Source organism: Brassica napus, chromosome C8 (assembly GCF_020379485.1).
Source record: "Brassica napus cultivar Da-Ae chromosome C8, Da-Ae, whole genome shotgun sequence".
NCBI classification, from domain to species: Eukaryota; Viridiplantae; Streptophyta; class Magnoliopsida; order Brassicales; family Brassicaceae; genus Brassica; species Brassica napus.
The window spans coordinates 36,480,471-36,498,262 of record NC_063451.1 but is presented as its reverse complement, the minus strand read 5'-3'; the positions used below and the strand labels follow the sequence as shown (position 1 = coordinate 36,498,262).

The 17,792-nt window shown below is 34.1% G+C and overlaps 3 protein-coding genes and 1 pseudogene across 5 annotated transcripts; 2 read left to right on the top strand and 2 right to left on the bottom strand.

The window, feature by feature from the left end:
• Positions 1 to 130: 130 nt before the first annotated feature.
• LOC106380129 lies at positions 131 to 2,670 on the bottom strand (annotated as a pseudogene).
• On the top strand, positions 2,577 to 6,002 carry LOC106382802 (serine/threonine-protein kinase AFC1-like). 3 transcript variants are annotated; one of them, XM_013822865.3, is made up of 14 exons: positions 2,577 to 2,689; positions 2,786 to 2,859; positions 3,083 to 3,250; positions 3,373 to 3,550; positions 3,636 to 3,662; positions 3,750 to 3,903; positions 3,987 to 4,053; positions 4,156 to 4,270; positions 4,493 to 4,584; positions 4,712 to 4,868; positions 4,945 to 5,009; positions 5,094 to 5,191; positions 5,303 to 5,408; positions 5,505 to 6,002. In XM_013822865.3, exons 3-14 carry the CDS (start codon positions 3,101 to 3,103, stop codon positions 5,697 to 5,699), a joined length of 1,404 nt encoding a protein of 467 aa, XP_013678319.1. In that variant the 5' UTR covers positions 2,577 to 2,689; positions 2,786 to 2,859; positions 3,083 to 3,100; the 3' UTR covers positions 5,700 to 6,002. The 3 variants fall into 3 exon arrangements, with proteins under 3 accessions (XP_013678319.1, XP_013678317.1, XP_013678318.1); XM_013822863.3 differs by lacking the exons at positions 2,577 to 2,689; positions 2,786 to 2,859 and having other exon boundaries at positions 2,932 to 3,250; XM_013822864.3 differs by lacking the exons at positions 2,577 to 2,689; positions 2,786 to 2,859 and having other exon boundaries at positions 2,934 to 3,250; positions 4,005 to 4,053.
• Positions 6,003 to 7,462: 1,460 nt separating this feature from the next.
• On the top strand, positions 7,463 to 8,931 carry LOC106382803 (protein SLOW GREEN 1, chloroplastic-like). Its single transcript, XM_013822866.3, has one exon. The coding sequence runs from the start codon at positions 7,703 to 7,705 to the stop codon at positions 8,708 to 8,710; it is 1,008 nt and encodes a 335-aa protein (XP_013678320.1). The 5' UTR covers positions 7,463 to 7,702; the 3' UTR covers positions 8,711 to 8,931.
• Positions 8,932 to 9,788: 857 nt separating this feature from the next.
• On the bottom strand, positions 9,789 to 14,506 carry LOC106379022 (putative F-box/FBD/LRR-repeat protein At1g22000). The gene is made up of 3 exons (XM_048764608.1): positions 10,484 to 14,506; positions 10,260 to 10,397; positions 9,789 to 10,176 (listed from the first exon to the last, which is right to left on the bottom strand). Exons 1-3 carry the CDS (start codon positions 11,534 to 11,536, stop codon positions 9,865 to 9,867), a joined length of 1,503 nt encoding a protein of 500 aa, XP_048620565.1. The 5' UTR covers positions 11,537 to 14,506; the 3' UTR covers positions 9,789 to 9,864.
• Positions 14,507 to 17,792: the final 3,286 nt, after the last annotated feature.

The window sequence follows — 17,792 nt, the reverse complement described above, 5'->3', positions numbered from 1 at the left end:
TAATACAACTCATAAGGCTTTTCCGAGTGTTTTAGATGTTTTACTCGTCGCCTAATTACTTGTCCTTCAAGTTAAAAATCTCGATTTTAGTTTTGTGATGCTTATAGTTACATTCACGTTGGTTGTCGAGTAACTAAGCTAACTTATATTATTTCAAGAACCCATGACTAATGAGGGTTGCAATAAAAGTTCATATTTGTCTTGACATGGTAAAAGTTATATAAAACAATATTCATGAATCAGTTCCGTGAAGCACAATCTAGGTGGGGAATGTAAGAGCTTAGCGCGCTTTAGACTACAACACATAGATCCCAAAAGAACAACAAGTCATTGACCGTGAAGGACCCCTTAGAGCAGCGCTGATCCGTAGAAGACCGCTTCTGCAGGACCAGTCATGTAGATATGGTTGTCTTCTTGCTTCCACTCTATCTCTAATGGTCCGCCAGGCAGATCCACCGTGCATTTCTGATCCACCATGACCAATACAAACGAGTATACAAAAAAATCAAAATTAAAACGCTAATCCAAACTTTGTGTTTATCTAGTACACACCATCTGTGTCCCTAAACTATCATGATTCATGTATATAATATATATAGAAAGCTAGGAGCTCCACACTATTGTATAATCTAATACTTCTTAAATTCCAAACTTACCCTGTTGGCTCGACCTTCAAGGACTGCTGCAACAACCAAAGCGCAAGCTCCAGTTCCACATGCCAAAGTCGCTCCTGTAATTTTTAAGTTTGGTTAAAAGCTTATAAGTCGCTACTGAGATATTGATTTGAACGATTAGCTTACCTGCTCCACGCTCCCAGACACGCATTTTTAAATGAGAACGTGATAAGACTTCCACAAACTCTGCAGATACAACTTGAGAGATATAAATCCAAGATATGACAGAGAAATTTGGATAGATTTTCTTAATGAATCTCTACTAACCTGTGTTAGTTCTAGCTGGAAACATTTCATGATGCTCGAACTTTGGACCAATCTCTGGCAACTTTCAATTTCTGGTTCTGACACGAAAGAAAAATTTACAAACAATGCGAAAAAAATTCGGTTATAAATACAGAATGATAAGTCTAGCAAATGAAAATACGCACCGGTCCACCCTTAGTACCAAATGTGACACAATGAGGATTGCCCATACTAACACACGTCACGTTCCAGCTTACTCCATCAACAACTAGTTCTGCTTGAATAACAGCTTCTCCTTTGTTTCCAGGTAACTTGGTGGGCACATCTTGTGCTTTAAGAATCGGTATGCCCATGTCTACCTTAACCTGTACTACCCACAATGCAGTAAAACAACTTGCAAACAAGTAGAAACAGACTGAACCTACTACGAGATGTCAATCCAGATGGTTTACCTGTCCATCATCTTGAATTTCAGGAACAATCAGGCCAGCTCCAGTATGTATTGTAAAACTACCCAAAACAAAAATAAAAAGACAATAGAGTAACTAATAATTAGCTACAGAGAATTATTCATAAGGTGCTAGACCAATTTTCTGAAAGCTTAGACCAATTTTAAAAAAAACTATTACAGAAAAATCATCTTGTTTAGGTCCGATTTGACGCCTAGACCAATTTTTAGAACACTAGTTTATATATAGCAATCATGACTAAATTCTGAGAGCGCTCAATACAGACACAAAGAGAGTACCTACGTTTCCCTTGCAAGTTCTCAAGCTCAGCAATGAACCTTGCAAAGCATCGAACTCCGTTGCCACAGATCTGCGAGATACAAAAAAACAAAGACCATTGATCTTCAAGGGCAAACAAGAGCTCACTAAAAAAAAAACATATCATTATATAGAACTAAAGGTGCCCACCTCAGGTTCGCTTCCATCTGAGTTGAAAATCCTCATGGTGTAATCAGTACCATTGACTCCAGGCATTGCGAAAATAACTCCATCAGCACCAACACCGAAGTTTCTATCGCACAGCTTCGCCGCCTGCTCTTGAGTTATCTTAGGTTCCGATGAGTCTCTGTTATCAACCTAAGGAGAACCCACAAATAAAGTCTTGATTTTTTTGAAATGCCCAAAGCAAAAGTTTTGATTTTTAAAAACATGTATTGGAATCAGATGCATTTCGAGGGAAACCAAAAGTTACCAAGATGAAGTCATTGCCGAGACCATGATACTTGACGAAATGAAGAACTCCTCCGGTTTCTCTCTTGTCGAGAAAACTCGCCGGAGATATTTTATCGGCGGTGATGACGTCGACGGAGGAGGACGCAGACACGCGCAGCTTAGCGTTTCCAAGGCAGTCATTTCTCTTGAGGGAACCGAACGAAAGCGAAGAGACGGAACCTAGCTTCCTGGAAAAGGCATTCGTTAGTCGGGGCAATTGCGGCGCGACGGAGACAGTGCTAGCGGCGGCTATCTCCATGGCTACTTCAGATTGCTCGAACTTTCTTCTCCAGACTTTGAGGAGAACATCGTGTTGTCTTAATGTCGGGATATAGTAACTTCCTGTCGTTTCTTTAGTGGACAACATCGTGTTGTTTTTATATTATACTAACTAAACTCCGCATTGTTTGTAGCTGGGTATGATAAACTTGGTCTCGTTCTTTAGTTGATAGATATTTAATGAATAAGGCCGTTAGGAAAAGCCCATTAAAATCTTCGTAAAGCCTCACTCTCTCTGTCTCTCTCCGTAGCCGTCTGTCTCCTCCCTTGGTTCGCTCGCTTTCTTCCTTCTGTTTTCCCTCTCTCTCTTATTATTTCTTTTCCCCTGATATTTTGTTTTTTTTTGTTGCTCGAATGACAATTTAGGGAAAGATAGCATTTCGTATTCCCGATCGTTTAAATTCAATCTGCGAGAAAGAGACAGAGAGAGAGATTTTACGGTTAGTTTCTAAGCTACATTAACTTTATACTCTTTTTTTATATATATTTTTTCTGTTACTTTTCCCACCTTTTTTAGTTTTACCTATTGAAATAGATCTCACAATTGAAGATTTTCTAGGGTTTTTCGAATTTCGGAATCTTATCTTCTTGATTCGATTCGAACCCATCCTCAATTATCACTTTTCCTCAATGTTCATCATACCTGGGTTTTTTTTATTTCAGCTCAGGATTTGCCCTTCAATGCAAAGCAGTGTGCATCGTGAGAAACCTAGCTCGATCGCGATGATCTTGGAAACTCACCGGAACATTGAGTTCCCCCATCGGATCGTCGATAAGCGTCCGAGGAAACGGCCCCGATTGGCTTGGGATGCTGCGCCTCCTCCACCAACGGTAACGAATCGTCCATATACCTACCCAAAAAAAGCGATACCTTGATTGATCCTTTTTTGCAATTGGATTCTTTTGTCTGTTCTTGTGGACCATACTTCGAATTGTGTTTGTTTTATCTTCAGGTGTTTCATCCTCCGTTGTACTATGGTCAAGAGTTTGCGAGTGGAGTAGCTCCCAGTTTTGTGTACCCGAACATGTTTTATAATAATGGCTTTCCTCGTCAGGGCTCTCCTCCCTGGAGACCTGATGATAAAGACGGCCACTTTGTCTTTGTCGTTGGAGATTCTTTGACCCCACGATGTGAGTCTTATCTATCTGTTTCACTTACTCTATCATGGAGGTTAACTACGTTACACTGACATGCTCTGTTCTGTTGTGTGTGCAGATCAAATTCTCAGCAAAATGGGTGAAGGTTAGTTTACTTCTTTGCTTTTATGTTTATATAGTCCTTATGGAGAAGATTTGTAATTTCATCATCTAATGGATTGTATTCTTACAGGTACATTTGGCCAAGTATTGGAATGTTTTGATAATAAAAACAAAGAAGCTGTGGCTATCAAAGTTATACGGTCTGTAAACAAGTATCGTGAAGCTGCTATGATTGAAATTGACGTGCTGCAGAGGCTTACAAGGCACGATGTTGGTGGTTCTCGGTGAGAATCTTTCTTTCCTTTTTTACTTATTCTTTGGTTAGTGTTAAGTTTTTTTTTTTTTTTTTTTTGCATTTTGGGATAAGCTCTTCCATTCCTTGCAGTTGTGTGCAAATACGGAATTGGTTTGACTATCGTAATCATATTTGTATTGTAAGTTCTGTTTATCCTTGATAAGTTTGAGGGGAAATCACGCCCTGAGTACTGTGTGAGTTAAAAAGAAGTTGCGGATGGGTTTTAAATGGTTTTCAACAGGTGTTTGAGAAGCTTGGGCCAAGCTTATATGATTTTCTCCGCAAAAACAGCTACCGTTCATTTCCTATTGACCTTGTTCGGGAGCTTGGCAGACAACTTTTGGAGTCTGTAGCATGTGTGTGGATTATTCTCCTTGCCCCATTCTTCTTTATAGCAGTGTCCATTAGTGCCATTAAGTCATTTTGCTTTCTGTTACAAGACTTAGGCATTAGTGATTATTTCTTAATGTTTCTCTTTTGATACTGCAGTTTCCATGGAATCCAAACTGCTTCGACAGTATTTCTGGAGACTTTTGTTTGCTAAGTGTACTGAGACTTTTCTCATTCTATTCTGACAGATATGCACGATTTACGTCTGATTCACACAGATTTGAAGCCGGAGAACATTCTTCTGGTGTCGTCTGAATATATAAAAATACCTGATTATAAGGTGAGTAATCAAATCATCTTTTAGCTGGACGCATTTAGGTTCATGGCTTGTGTGATATGTATCAGTGAAGGAACTAGTATAACTCAAGTTGGTTATCTTTTTTTCCTTTGTGGTCATGAAAATCTAGTTTCTATCACGACCCACGAAAGATGGATCATACTTCAAGAATCTGCCAAAGTCAAGTGCCATAAAGCTCATTGATTTTGGAAGTACAACCTTTGAACATCAAGACCATAACTATATCGTATCCACAAGGCATTACCGCGCACCAGAAGTTATCCTAGGTAAACTTAATAACTCTTATGACTTTTTGACACCTCTGTGTACATAATATTTTAATAGTATGGAACTTTGTTGCAGGGGTTGGATGGAACTATCCATGTGACCTGTGGAGTATTGGTTGCATACTTGTTGAACTTTGTTCGGTGAGTAACTTTCTCTTTTAATGTTTTTATGTTACATCTGTGTAGATAATATATATATATATGTTTTCTGAATAAATTTTGCAGGGGGAGGCGCTTTTCCAAACGCATGAAAACTTGGAACATTTGGCCATGATGGAAAGGGTCCTAGGACCATTGCCACCTCATATGGTGCTCAGAGCCGAGTAAGAACTACAAGACTACAAGTCTAATCCTAATAACAGCATCAGATACCAGCGGATATGAAAGTGAATTTTTTAATTTCTTATATGAAAATCAAAACGGTTCTCCTGCAGCCGGCGCTCGGAGAGATACTTCAGGCGAGGTGCAAAGTTAGATTGGCCTGAAGGTGCGACGTCGAGAGACAGCTTGAAAGCAGTGTGGAAACTTCCCCGGTTACCGGTAACTAATCTCTTTTAAGTATCGAAATTAAATAACTTTGGAATTGACATTAACTCATCTGTGCTGGACACCATGTTTTAATTGAACCTTCTGCAGAACTTGATCATGCAGCATGTGGATCACTCGGCGGGTGACCTGATAGATCTGTTACAAGGATTGCTTAGATATGATCCAGCGGTGAGGCTCAAGGCAAGAGAAGCACTGAACCATCCCTTCTTCACACGAAGCCGAGAACAGAGTATTCCCTTTAACCCAAACCCTGGTCCATTTTTATATAACCACAAGAACTAGTAAAAGAAGAAACAGCAGATGAATGTTTGGATTAAAAAAAAAATCTGCAGCTTCTGGTTTCATCACTTTTCTTGGGGTTTATTGTAGTCATGTTATACATAATTTCATGTATAGAAATGAAAAGAAAAGAGGGAAAGGCCTGTGTACCTTAATTTCGTGTGTCTGTTATTTTTGTTTTCTTGGTCTCGGTCTCCCACCACCAAGGTTGTTCCGTAGCGGTTTGAAAGTGTTATTACAGTTGCTTATACTCAAAGTCAATGTTACAATGTGCTTCATGATATTTATCTTAATCGAGTTGCGGGAGCATGAGACTTAAAAGCCCATCAACGACGGAAACGCTATCGTATTTGTAATTTTGTATGAAGCAAACAGGTAGAGAATATTCGGAGAGCGCGTCTGATTTCTGACCACGCCAATTTTGAAACCAAATAAAAATTGATTGCAATCACACCAAATTTTTAAAAATCATTTCTAGCTCGATGCCGTGGCTGAAGATTGAGAACCAGTGTGCTATCTTCTATAGCTTCACACCAAATTTTTAAAAATCATTTCTAGCTCGCCCGGTTTATACCGGTTCTTAAAAATCAGTTATAGCTCGATGCCGTGGCTGAAGATTGAGAACCAGTGTGCTATCTTCTATAGCTTTCTCGAACAGATCAATCTTGAATCTTGAGGCAGCTCTGTAATAGAGCCTCTATTACATAGCAAGAGGGCATTGGTGGTATCTTGAATATAAAATTTTTTGACCGGTATTTTTATAGCCATAATATAAATCATTTTTTAGAGTTATTATATTAAGTTTGGAGCTTATTTAGAGTGTTTTTAAGGTCCATACATGTTTTAAAACAATGCGGAGATTATGAAGCATTTTAGAGCTTATGGACGAAGAAACTCGTAGCGTCTCAATAAATCAGAAGTTAGAACTGAGATTCACAAGAAGTGCTGATCGACATTCTTTTTTGGTGTCGCTCGACACCCGAGCGATTAGACGGGGCCCGACTTGATTCAAGCCGACTCAAACCTAGAAAATCCACATATTACCAGAATGCTATTGACCGGCTTTATACTTAGTATTTATAGCGTTTGCCATTATTTAGGCAAAACACCACCTTACACATTTATTCAACGCCATATTACTTAGAGCTTTTATTTAATAGCTTTTGGAGAGAACTCCTTCGAAGATTTGTATTGGAACTCTAACACTTTTACAAAAAAATATACCCGAATCTAGTACAATTATAAAAATCTTTTATTAATCATTTAAAAAAATATTATACAAAGAAAAACATAGATATAACTAAAAACACAAATATAAAAATTAAATTTTAAAAAATATAAAACAAAAAATATACCCGAATCTAGTATTTATATTAAAATTAAATGTCAACGGTATAGTAATGTAATATTTCGAAAAATGAAAAGCATAATCCTAATAGAAATCCTGTTTTAATGATATAGATTTATAACTGGGACAATTCTCTCAAATATTTTTTTAAAAAATTTTTGTCACAAAAATAGATCTCTAAAACTAAAATGACCAAAATAGCATTTTTTATTTTAAAATTTAAAATTTTATTTTATTTTTATAAATTTGAAATCCTATCCCTAAAATTCCTTTGTTCAACTCTTAACTCTAGAATCTAAACCCTAAACCTTAAATCCTAAACTCCACTCTTTAACTCTAAACCCTAATGTGTAGATTAATTAACGTTAATAGTATAAGTGTATATTTATTTGTTTTATAAAACATTTAAGTTTATTTTGATCATTTTTATTTTTAAGGTTTATATACGTCACAAAAACTGTTTTAGGTGTATTCTGGAGAATTTTTGTTATAACAGTAAAAAAATTCTGAAACTTTTGTTAAGCTTTTAATCTTTTTAAAGTAACAACTGCAGTCTAAAATCATTATCAATCGGACCTTTGATCTTCTTCATTCTCCATCTTCCTCAGATCTCTCTTTACTGAACAAAGGGTTTGAAGGTTCATCTCTCACCCCAATCATGTACTCTCTGGGAAGATTACAGCTTCATCACCAGCCATCCCACCTTCCCTTAACTCACACCTCTTCATCCTTCCCGAAACAATCCTCACTCTCAATCCGACCAAACCCCTCTCTCAAATACCCTTCTCTCAAAGCTTCTTCTTCTTCTTCTTCCAAACCTCAAAACTTCATCCTCATCCCTCTCCAAAAGTCCGCACCTTTCCGCTTCCTCAAGTCCACATGCATCACTCTAACAACCGCCGCTGCTCTCCTCCACCTCAAACCCCCGGCCATCGCAGCTCCCCTCACGCCTCCGAACACCATGGAAGAAAAAGAACAAGCCCTCGAAGAGCAATTAGCAGCTCACCCTCGTAACGTCGACACTCTCCGTTCTTTAATGGAGGTAAATTTCAGATCTGGAGAGTTCACAGAAGCTATAAAACTAACCGACCGTCTGATAAAACTTGAACCGGACGAACCGAAGTGGCTGGTTCAGAAAGCCAAATGCTTTCTATACAGTGGAGATACAGAATCAGCTAAAACCGTATACCAAGAGATTCTAGCTAAAGACCCTCTTCGCCCTGAAGCTCATCACGGCTTGTGTATGGCTTATTCCGATGAAGGTCTTGATTGGGAAAAAGTAGAGTGTAGAATCGAGGAAGCAATGCTGAGTTGCAAAAAGGAGAATAATAGGCACAAGGAGCATCGTGGGTTTAAGCTTCTTATGGCTCAGATTCGTGTGGTTAGAGGGAAACACAGTGAAGCGCTGAAGCTTTATGAAGAGCTTGCGGAAGAAGAACCAGGAGATTTCTGGCCTTATTTTTGTCAAGGAGCTATCTACACTTTGCTGAAGAAGGAAGACAAGGCGGAGGAACAGTATCTCAAGTTTAAGAAACTTGTGCCGGAGAATTATAATTACATAGAGGATTTCTTGGTAAATAATCTGTTTGCAGGAGAGTTTTTCTCAGCAATGGAGAGACGATCAGGAGAGTTTAATGGTGGATTGGGTGGAGGATCAGAGAGTTGAAATGGTGGGATTGTCTGTAATGTTATAGCAAATCGTATTGAAATAAAATAATGCTTCAGGCCCTGTTTGTTTTTGTATTTGGTCCAGCATTTGGATGTAGCATCTGAATGCAACATCTAGATATTGCATACAGATGTTTTTCGTTTTTATAGTTAGTATGCAGGTTGTTTGTTTTTGTATTTTTCATAACAGCATTTGAATATTAGTAGTTAAAATGACCAGAAAGACGTGATTTTTATTTTTAGTAATAACTGATTATAATATTTAAATAAATAATTGTGCATTTTTGCGAAAAATACAATTTTGGGAATATTGATGGAAAATTTAATTTTGCGATTTTAATGAAAACATACAATTTACTATTTTCACATGATAAAACAATTTTACCGGTTTCGGCGGAAAATGCATTTACGGGTTTCGGCGGGAAAATGCATTTACGGGTTTCGGCGGGAAAATGCGTTTTCTGGATTTTGGCGGGAAAACGCACTTTCCTGGGTTTGATGGAAAAATGTGTTTTTGGGTTTTGGCGAGAAAACTCGTTTTTGGGTTTTGGCTAAAAAACACGTCTTCCGGGTTTCGGTGGAAAAACAAATTTTCAGGGTTTCAGCGAAAAACGTGTATTCGGATTTCTGCGAGAAAACATGTTTTTCCAGTTATGGCGAGAAAACACATTTTTTGGATTTTGACGGGAAAACACAATTTTTAGATTTTAGCGGAAAATGCATTTTAGATTTTGGCGGAAAATGTCTTTTTCGGGCTTCTGCAAGAAAACGCGTTTTTGGATTTCTGCAGAAATTTGCAATTTTCCTATTAAAAAATATTATATAATAATTATAATAACTAATTTAATTAATTTATATATGTATAATAAGGGTATTTAGGTCTTTTAGATTTTGAGACGCAAATATAACATCCAAATTCTAAATTTTTAGCATCTTAAATATCTAGATATTTATAATATTATGTTACATCTAGATGCTATGCAATAGTGTCAAAACGAACTGAATGCTAGCATCTAGATGCAATGGATACATAAACCAACATGGCTTAGTTAACTACAATGATTTGATTTGGTTGATGGATTTGAATCATAATCTTCTGTGTTTTGATACTGAAATACATCTTGTTCATTAGTTGTACACACATGAGACTAGTTACTTCTTTTCATATAAAACGCACAGATATTCTAATTGAGTGGAGAAGATAAGCTGGGATGATGATGAAATCCTAGACATAGATTCTAATTCTATCATCTTCTTCTTATTTTTGCTGGTTGATTTCAAGGAGAATCCAGCTCTCTTTAAAAAGTTAGAGTTGGCAAAGATGTATCTTACCAATTCTTTCTCTTCGTTTCTTCCTCCATATTCATTCCATTCAAAGATCTCTAGATGGGTTGCCAAACATTCAGGAACAGAACTCGGTTGGTTCCATGAAAGTGGCAACTCCTCCGCATTTCGAATGAATGTCTGTAAAAAGACCATAATGGATAATATAATGAAATTTTTTTCTATGATTACTCCATCAAAACTGCATGAAGGAAAGTACAAACCTTGTAGATGGAAAGAACTTTTAGATTGGGAGAATTTTGAAGTAAAAACATTAGTGGTTCTAACCAGTCTACCTCGTCCACAATTTTTATCTTACATTCCAGAAGCTGATAGAAGTTAACAGTGTTAAACCACGCAAACTGCAATGTACACAACAGCACATAAGTGAAAAAAAACATAAGAAATGTGATCATGCTAATGAAACTGAAAAAAGAGCATTGCATACCGTTGCAAAGTTCAAAACTAACTCGAGATCTATGACTGAGGAAAGACATGCCACAAACTTGTCATCAGGGTTACAAAAACCGCTGATAAATGCCTTGTCAAGGTGAGGGTTGTTCTCAACGAAGCAAGAGTCCCCCGAGTAATCAGCGATGGAGATTTCCTTTAAAGCGGGACAATCTATAACCAAAGTCCCCCCACCAATATTGCCTTCGTTGTGTGATCTTAACTCCACATAATCATACGATAAGCTTTCTAATAATGGAGCTTTTATATTGAAAAGTTTCACGTTGTCTTGGAGATCACGTCGTTCTACACTCAAATAATTGAGATTAGGACAACTTGATAAAAGCCGAGCAAGAGAATCTTCATCTTTGTAAACCACAGAGTGAAGTTCAAGATCTTCCAGGGATGGGAGGCAAGCCAGGGAAGGAACATCCACGAGAATCTTCTCGGAAAGACTTAAAAACACGAGTGTATCGCATGTGTAAAGGATCTTAGGCAAGCTAGTATGCTCGGCAGACCACCTGAGTATGAACTCTATCTCACGCACCTTTCTGTTAACTGCTTTTTCAATCCACTTTCCAACGTCAACATTTACATCAACAGGGCATCTTGGACCGAGTCCTATAGCTAATTTTTCTAATACAGGTGCCTTGTGGACTCGCAATGACTCATCAATAAACCGTAAAAACCACCGTTGATAACTATCTCTATCTCCGAATAAAAAATCAAGGAAACCTACTTTGTGAATACCATCATTCAGATAGTCAAGCTTTGGCACCATCGTCCAAATATACCTCCATCGTTTTGATAAAATCATGGTAGCTACTGCATCTTTTGTTGGGACAAGCAACAATATTTGCACGAGCAAATCGTCAGGCAGACCACTGATCTTGTCTTCTACTTCTATTCTTTTGGTTATTTTCTTTGGGAATCTTCGGGATACTTGTTCTAACAGTACTGGAATCCCTTGTTCTAGCAGTATCAAAATCACATCTCCAACATGAAACCTAACATGAATTGAGCCGACAAATAATGAAAGCGGTTCAAACATATTTTTCCTCTCAAACTTCTACGCTAACAACGCTTTAGGGTATCCTTGGCTTGAGGGTTTTGATTTATATACACGCACGTGTGTTTGATTTTAATTATTTAATTTTATGTTTTATTTTCTTAATTAATGAATAATTATATTAAAAGTATTTCATTTTAATTATTTAATTTTATGCTTTCTATTTATTCTCTCTCTGTTCCAAAATATAAATTTTTGAACTTTACACACATTTTTAGAATAAATTTACAATACTAAAAATAACTCTCTCCTTTTCAAAAATAAAAATAAAAAATAATAACTCTATTTAATCCTAGTTAAGTTTCGAATTTTTTTAATTTACTTGAATAGTAATTGTCTTAATCAACATGAATAAAAAAAGTAAACAGGTTAAAAATTACATTACAAACATAATACTTGCACTATTGTAAAACGAATCTCAAAATTTTTATTTTTGTGGAACCGTGGGAATATCTTCTTAGTGACACCAATAATTAGAAAAATATATCTCACAAATAGGGTTATCTATCACCAAGAGGTTTCTCCTCTCCTCTATAACTTCACTTGCAAGGGCGGATCTACGGCCAAAGTAGGTGGGGCACGTGCCCCATACTATTTTAGAAAAATTTCTATTGGTTGATGTTTTATTGATTTACTTGTTAAATTTTCTATAGATCGTGTGCCTCATGTAATGTTACAAAAAGTAATTGATTGATATTTTTATGGTAATGGTTTGGATGTTCTCTGCACCTTCTTTTTTTCATTTTAACTTTTTCATTTTTTTATTTATTTTCCATGTCTATTTGTTACTCAAAATATCTCATTTCCCTTTCTACTCCTTTTATTACACCATTTCCCTTTCTACTCCTTTGTAAGTTGTAGCGTAGTTATTGTGTGATTAATTTTCTTGATGACCGAGTGTAATTTGTATATTATACGTCTATATTTTTTAATCCAATTACTATTTAGGATTTTCTATAAAGGCCACCAAAAAATAGAAATTATAAATCGCTTATAAAAGAAATAGATATTACACTTAGCAAATAATGAGCTAAAAATCAAAATAATAATTAAAACATTGGGTCCTTGAATGAAAATCACACTTGAACAATACTACCAGTATATTAACAAATAACTTTTGAAAATAAAAATCAATAATACTTAAGTCTGAAAGCTAATTTTTGTGTGTGTGCTCAAAACGACACTGTGCCATAATCACATTCTAAAATAGATATTACACTTAACAAATAATGAGCTAAAAATCAAAATAATAATTAAAACATTGGGTCCTTGAATGAAAATCACACTTGAACAATACTACCAGTATATTAACAAATAAATTTTGAAAATAAAAATCAATAATACTTAAGTCTGAAAGCTAATTTTTTGTGTGTGTGCTCAAAACGACACTGTGCCATAATCACATTCTAAAATATAATATTAGATATTTCGTATGATAAAAAATTATTTGTGCCATATACCTATATTTTTTCTGGATCCAGCCCTGTTCACTTGTGGCTAGGTTCATCGTGTTAGGCGCATTTGCTTATTCGTATTGAAAAATCTCAGCGGTTATGGTACTGTCCGTGACCACCAGGGTTTCATGTTACTCCTTTGATGTGCAATCTTGTAGAGACATTCTCGGTTTCAGATAATTGTAGGCAGTGTTGTGCCATTGGCTATGGTTGAAATGATGTATATTTAATTGAATGTAAACCTTGACGAAACTGATTCTTTTGTCGCAAGGTAATTTGAATACTTTGCTGATGATAAGTTTTTGCTTGAAATGTTCTTAGAAATAGCACTGTATTATTCAGCCTCAACAAGGTTTTGATCTCCAAATTTGAGTAGTGCGTGAGATAAGATTCTTCTTGCTTTTTTATTTTTGGTTATTTACCTCTGACAGAATATGCAAATGGGGAAGATCCATGGATACAATCAACCAAGAAGTAGTACTAAAAAGAAAGATACAGTCTTTACTTGGAATAACGTTTATGAGAACGAGTCTAGCTAGTGTACATGCCCCACATTTTCCGGCAACAAAGGTATATATTATAGTTCCAATATTTCTTGTAAAGGTCAAGTTGCGATATTAGAGTGAGTTGGATTATAAATTCTCTCGATCAAGTCATTACTCTGTTAATGCACTCTTATATGTTTTTATTCTTGACAATTTTTCCTTTGGTTATTTCAGGTTTCATGCATGTATCTGTTTGATCATAGCCTTCTTCATCCTGAAGTGTTTTTCCAGTCACATCGTACAAGATTAATGTCAATTTTATGGTTTCTTGCACATTATGGATAAAAGCATAATCTACGATGTTCTATAATCAATACTCTTACAATAACAAACTGAAACTATAATCCATGCTTATCCAAGTAAACTAAATGCACAAAGCACAATGGTTTTGCATATATTAATGGTGGATAATCAGGATATATATCCAGGTTGTTATTAGTAATATGTATGATAAAGATCTCATCATCTATATAAGTTGTCAAAACTGGACCACACTTTTGACAAATCACAAACAATGATCTACTTCTTCTCTTGTAGTTGAAGTTATAAATGCTATGTTCAATCACCCATGTTCAATAACTTCTTCGAATCTTATTTTATTGTTCTTATGATGTGTTAGTCTACATAAAAAGAAGTAGAATATAATATTGTTTCATTTTGCAATTGCAGTAAGTAATACAGTAGAACATCTATAAATTAATACTCGATAAATTAATAATTTCTATAAATTAATAAATTTCGCCAGTCCTAACTTGGAACGATTCAAAATTTGACACAAATCGATAAAATAATAAGATAATATTTTTTAAGAAAATTCTATGTAAATACATGACTCCATTAAAATTAAAAATTAATAATTTATATGTATACATATTTTATATAGGTAAGAACTTATTATTATATTATTTTTTTATATTCACAATGAAATTATCTTTATATTTTCGTAACACTTAATATATTTTAATGAGATTTAGTAATATTATATCTAAAACCACATTTAAGTTCTATGCAATATAATATAACAAAATTAATATAAATGTTAAATTTCAAAAACTAACAATTAATGTCTATACACTAAAATCAAATATTTTTTTATCTTAGAATAAATATATATTTTAAAATAAAAATTCTAAATAATGAAACTTTTGTAAATTAATATATCTATAAATTAATAAAATTTCAAAGCTCCAACATTATTAATTTATACATGTTCTACTGTATATATTATTTCGTTTTTAAAACATGTATGAGTGTTTTCATGGTCCCAATATCCTTACCTGTTGATGTATGTAATCTAAGTATCTAACACATATTTTGGTTCTGATTCTCAGTTTCTTGAAAACACAGCTTACGTGTCCGTCTGATGCAAATAGGATCAATCTCTATCATTGTACTCCAATATCCACAACTTTATCAATTAACACACCTAACACTTGATATTCGCATTATTGTACTACCTTGTGGAGAATCGAGAAGATATATGAAAAATAAGATTCAGGTTTTGTAGCACTATTTATTTATTTTGAAGTTTATCCAGTTGATTAGGAGATAGAAAAATTCCTTTCGTGATCAAATTCTTGTTGATCAAATGATGTACCTAATATATAAAAGATACAGATAATTAATTATTTACTTTCTACTTTAACGCACATATTAATGTACTGTATTTAATTATCTGTCAAATAAATTATTCATACGTAGTTAATGTCTCATACTTAAAAAGTCTTTGTACTTTTATGAATATAGCAGGCAGCTGATCATGGGTTATATAGATAGATAAGTATGTCACATTTGGTACTATTTAAACTTTATACGTCTAGAGTCGTAACTATTTTTTCTCGAAAGTTTGGGTCAATATAGTCGTTGTCACCTAGAAGGCAAACAAAATGCGTAATATCTGAACATAGGTGATAAATGTGTATTAATTTGACCTAAACTCTTCCTTGTGTCTTGTAGAATCTGATTCCTCTTCTACACCAAGTCCAAGTGGTTAGATATTGAGCTGGAATGGTAGAGGAACTTTTTATGGTTCGATGTCACGATTGCCTTTCGAGTTGGCTATTGTAGACGCCTTAGATGGAAATATTTATTCTGGTTACTATATAAAAAACTCTTATATATCCTAAGAGTAAGGAGAAAGTATTGAGACTTGGTGAAGATTATATAATGGACAATCGAAGATGCTTTTTAACAAAAAAAAATGTTTTGCTAACAATATAGTATTTTGATTAAATACTGATAAAACTGAATATTCTAGGAACAAGTAATTAATCATCACATTGTCTTCTTCTTCTTGTCCTCTCTTTCTTCACTTTTTCACAAATGTTTGGTTCACTTCCACTCTCAAAACTAATTTAATAGCTTGAGGTTCAGTAAACCGACACATGTTTATACTTCTTTTGTGTTAATTATGGAGATTCAATTCATCTGAATCCTTAAATTATTATCATAACAACATCAATAATAAACCATGCTAACTTTTTCTATCAGCTATTACACATCATCACTCAAAATTATACTCTCTTTGTTTCATATTGTAAGTAGTTTTAGTTAAAATCACTAATACTAAAAAATTATTGCTTTTGTAAAAAATATTATTTAATCTTAAATTCAACCTATTATAAAAAAACTAGCATTATTTTCTTTAGTGAATAAATATATCACAGTTTCACATATTTTGCTAGTGTAGTCCCATGCCTGGAACTTGATATGTGTGAAGATTATTGCAAAATATTACACACAACAATATCTAACAAGACTTTCTTTGAAAGAACAGAATTTGTTTTTGTTTTTATCATGGAGAATGACGTTTGACATTAATAAGCAAAGACAAATTTGTGAACATGCATGGACAAGACAGAAGTAAAAATATTATATATACAGTAAACGTGACTGGAAAATACTAGAAATTTTATCTGATTCTCAACAAAACGCAACTTCCTTAATAATCTCATTTTATTTTGTTTTCATTTTTTTTATATAATTAATTCTTTTATTTCTTTGTATTTTTGTTTTTCAGTTAGTAACTTAGTATAGTTTAATTACAAAATTATATCCCCTCTCTTTCATATTATATGTAGTTTTAGACAATTTTTTGTCAAAATATAAGTTAGTTTTCAATTTTCAGTGCAATTTTTATTTATTGGATACTGTGTAACCAACTAAATAATGTTAGATTTTTTTATAATTAGTTGAATTCGTTGATTAAATATTACTTTTAAAAGTGTAACATTTTTTTTTTAATATTGGTGGTTTTAGACTAAACTATTCACATTGTGAAACATAGGAAGTATTAATCATGATTGAACGCATGGCCGTTCTAAAATGTTATAAGATGACTATATGCACATAGGTCAGGGAATCTGTTTTACTTCTATATATAGCACATAGGTCAAGGAATCCGTTTTACTTTCTTGTTTGTTTGTCTTCTGTATTTTCTACGCCCGATTTTTTTTTTCATAAATCATAATTAAATATTACAACTGACATGTTTAAGATGATTATTTATTGATACTTTGTTGACTTGTGAGTACTAGTTACGAACAAGAATCTTAGGGTCCGAATGGTGACAGCGGATTTAGTAATATAAGCGGTGCGAAATTAAAGTGCGGGACGGTTCAATTGCGGTTCGTGCGTTTTGCGGATTTAAGTGCGGTTTTAGTAAAATTAGCAGTACGAAATTGTGTTGATTGGTGAAATATATAGTTTGCGGAATTGAACAATTAAAAAATGTTAAACATAAATATCAATACAATCAATATAATTTAAAGTTAAAATAAAATATATTTTTTTATTATTTAGAAATTTAGAAACCAACATTCATTTGAATTAAAAAATTTAAACTACATATATAAAATAAAAAAAAAAAACTAAGTGAAATACAATAAAACATCATCAACTATTTTGATTTTCCCACGACATATTTGCAATATTATCTTTGATTTGTGCCATTTGTTCTCCGTGTGCCGCATCAAGTTCTTCTGTATCAACAAAGTCAGATTCTGAATCTCTGTTATTTTGTCCCATAGTCGGCATTGTATTTGCAAAATCTTCATCTGGGTAGTTTGATATTTTGATAAAGTTATGTAATCTCATTGTAGCCATTACAACTTTTTTTTATACGTGTATATTGTATCTTAGAAAATCAGAAAAAATCCTCCATTTTTTCTTCCAAACTCCGAATGTTCTCTCAATTACGAAACGTAAAGACGCATGATATTTGTTGAATAGTTCTTGTTT

Excerpts from the sequence above, each read along its gene's own strand:
- LOC106382802 (XM_013822863.3), top strand. The coding sequence starts at position 3,050 with ATGTTCATCATACCTGGGTTTTTTTTATTTCAGCTCAGGATTTGCCCT. Across the intron at positions 4,585-4,711 it reads TAAAAATACCTGATTATAAG|TTTCTATCACGACCCACGAA; the intron begins GTGAGTAATCAA and ends ATGAAAATCTAG. Across the intron at positions 5,010-5,093 it reads TACTTGTTGAACTTTGTTCG|GGGGAGGCGCTTTTCCAAAC; the intron begins GTGAGTAACTTT and ends TAAATTTTGCAG.
- LOC106382803 (XM_013822866.3), top strand. The coding sequence starts at position 7,703 with ATGTACTCTCTGGGAAGATTACAGCTTCATCACCAGCCATCCCACCTT.
- LOC106379022 (XM_048764608.1), bottom strand. The coding sequence starts at position 11,536 with ATGTTTGAACCGCTTTCATTATTTGTCGGCTCAATTCATGTTAGGTTT. Across the intron at positions 10,398-10,483 it reads TAGTTTTGAACTTTGCAACG|TTTGCGTGGTTTAACACTGT; the intron begins GTATGCAATGCT and ends TGTACATTGCAG. Across the intron at positions 10,177-10,259 it reads AAGTTCTTTCCATCTACAAG|ACATTCATTCGAAATGCGGA; the intron begins GTTTGTACTTTC and ends GTCTTTTTACAG.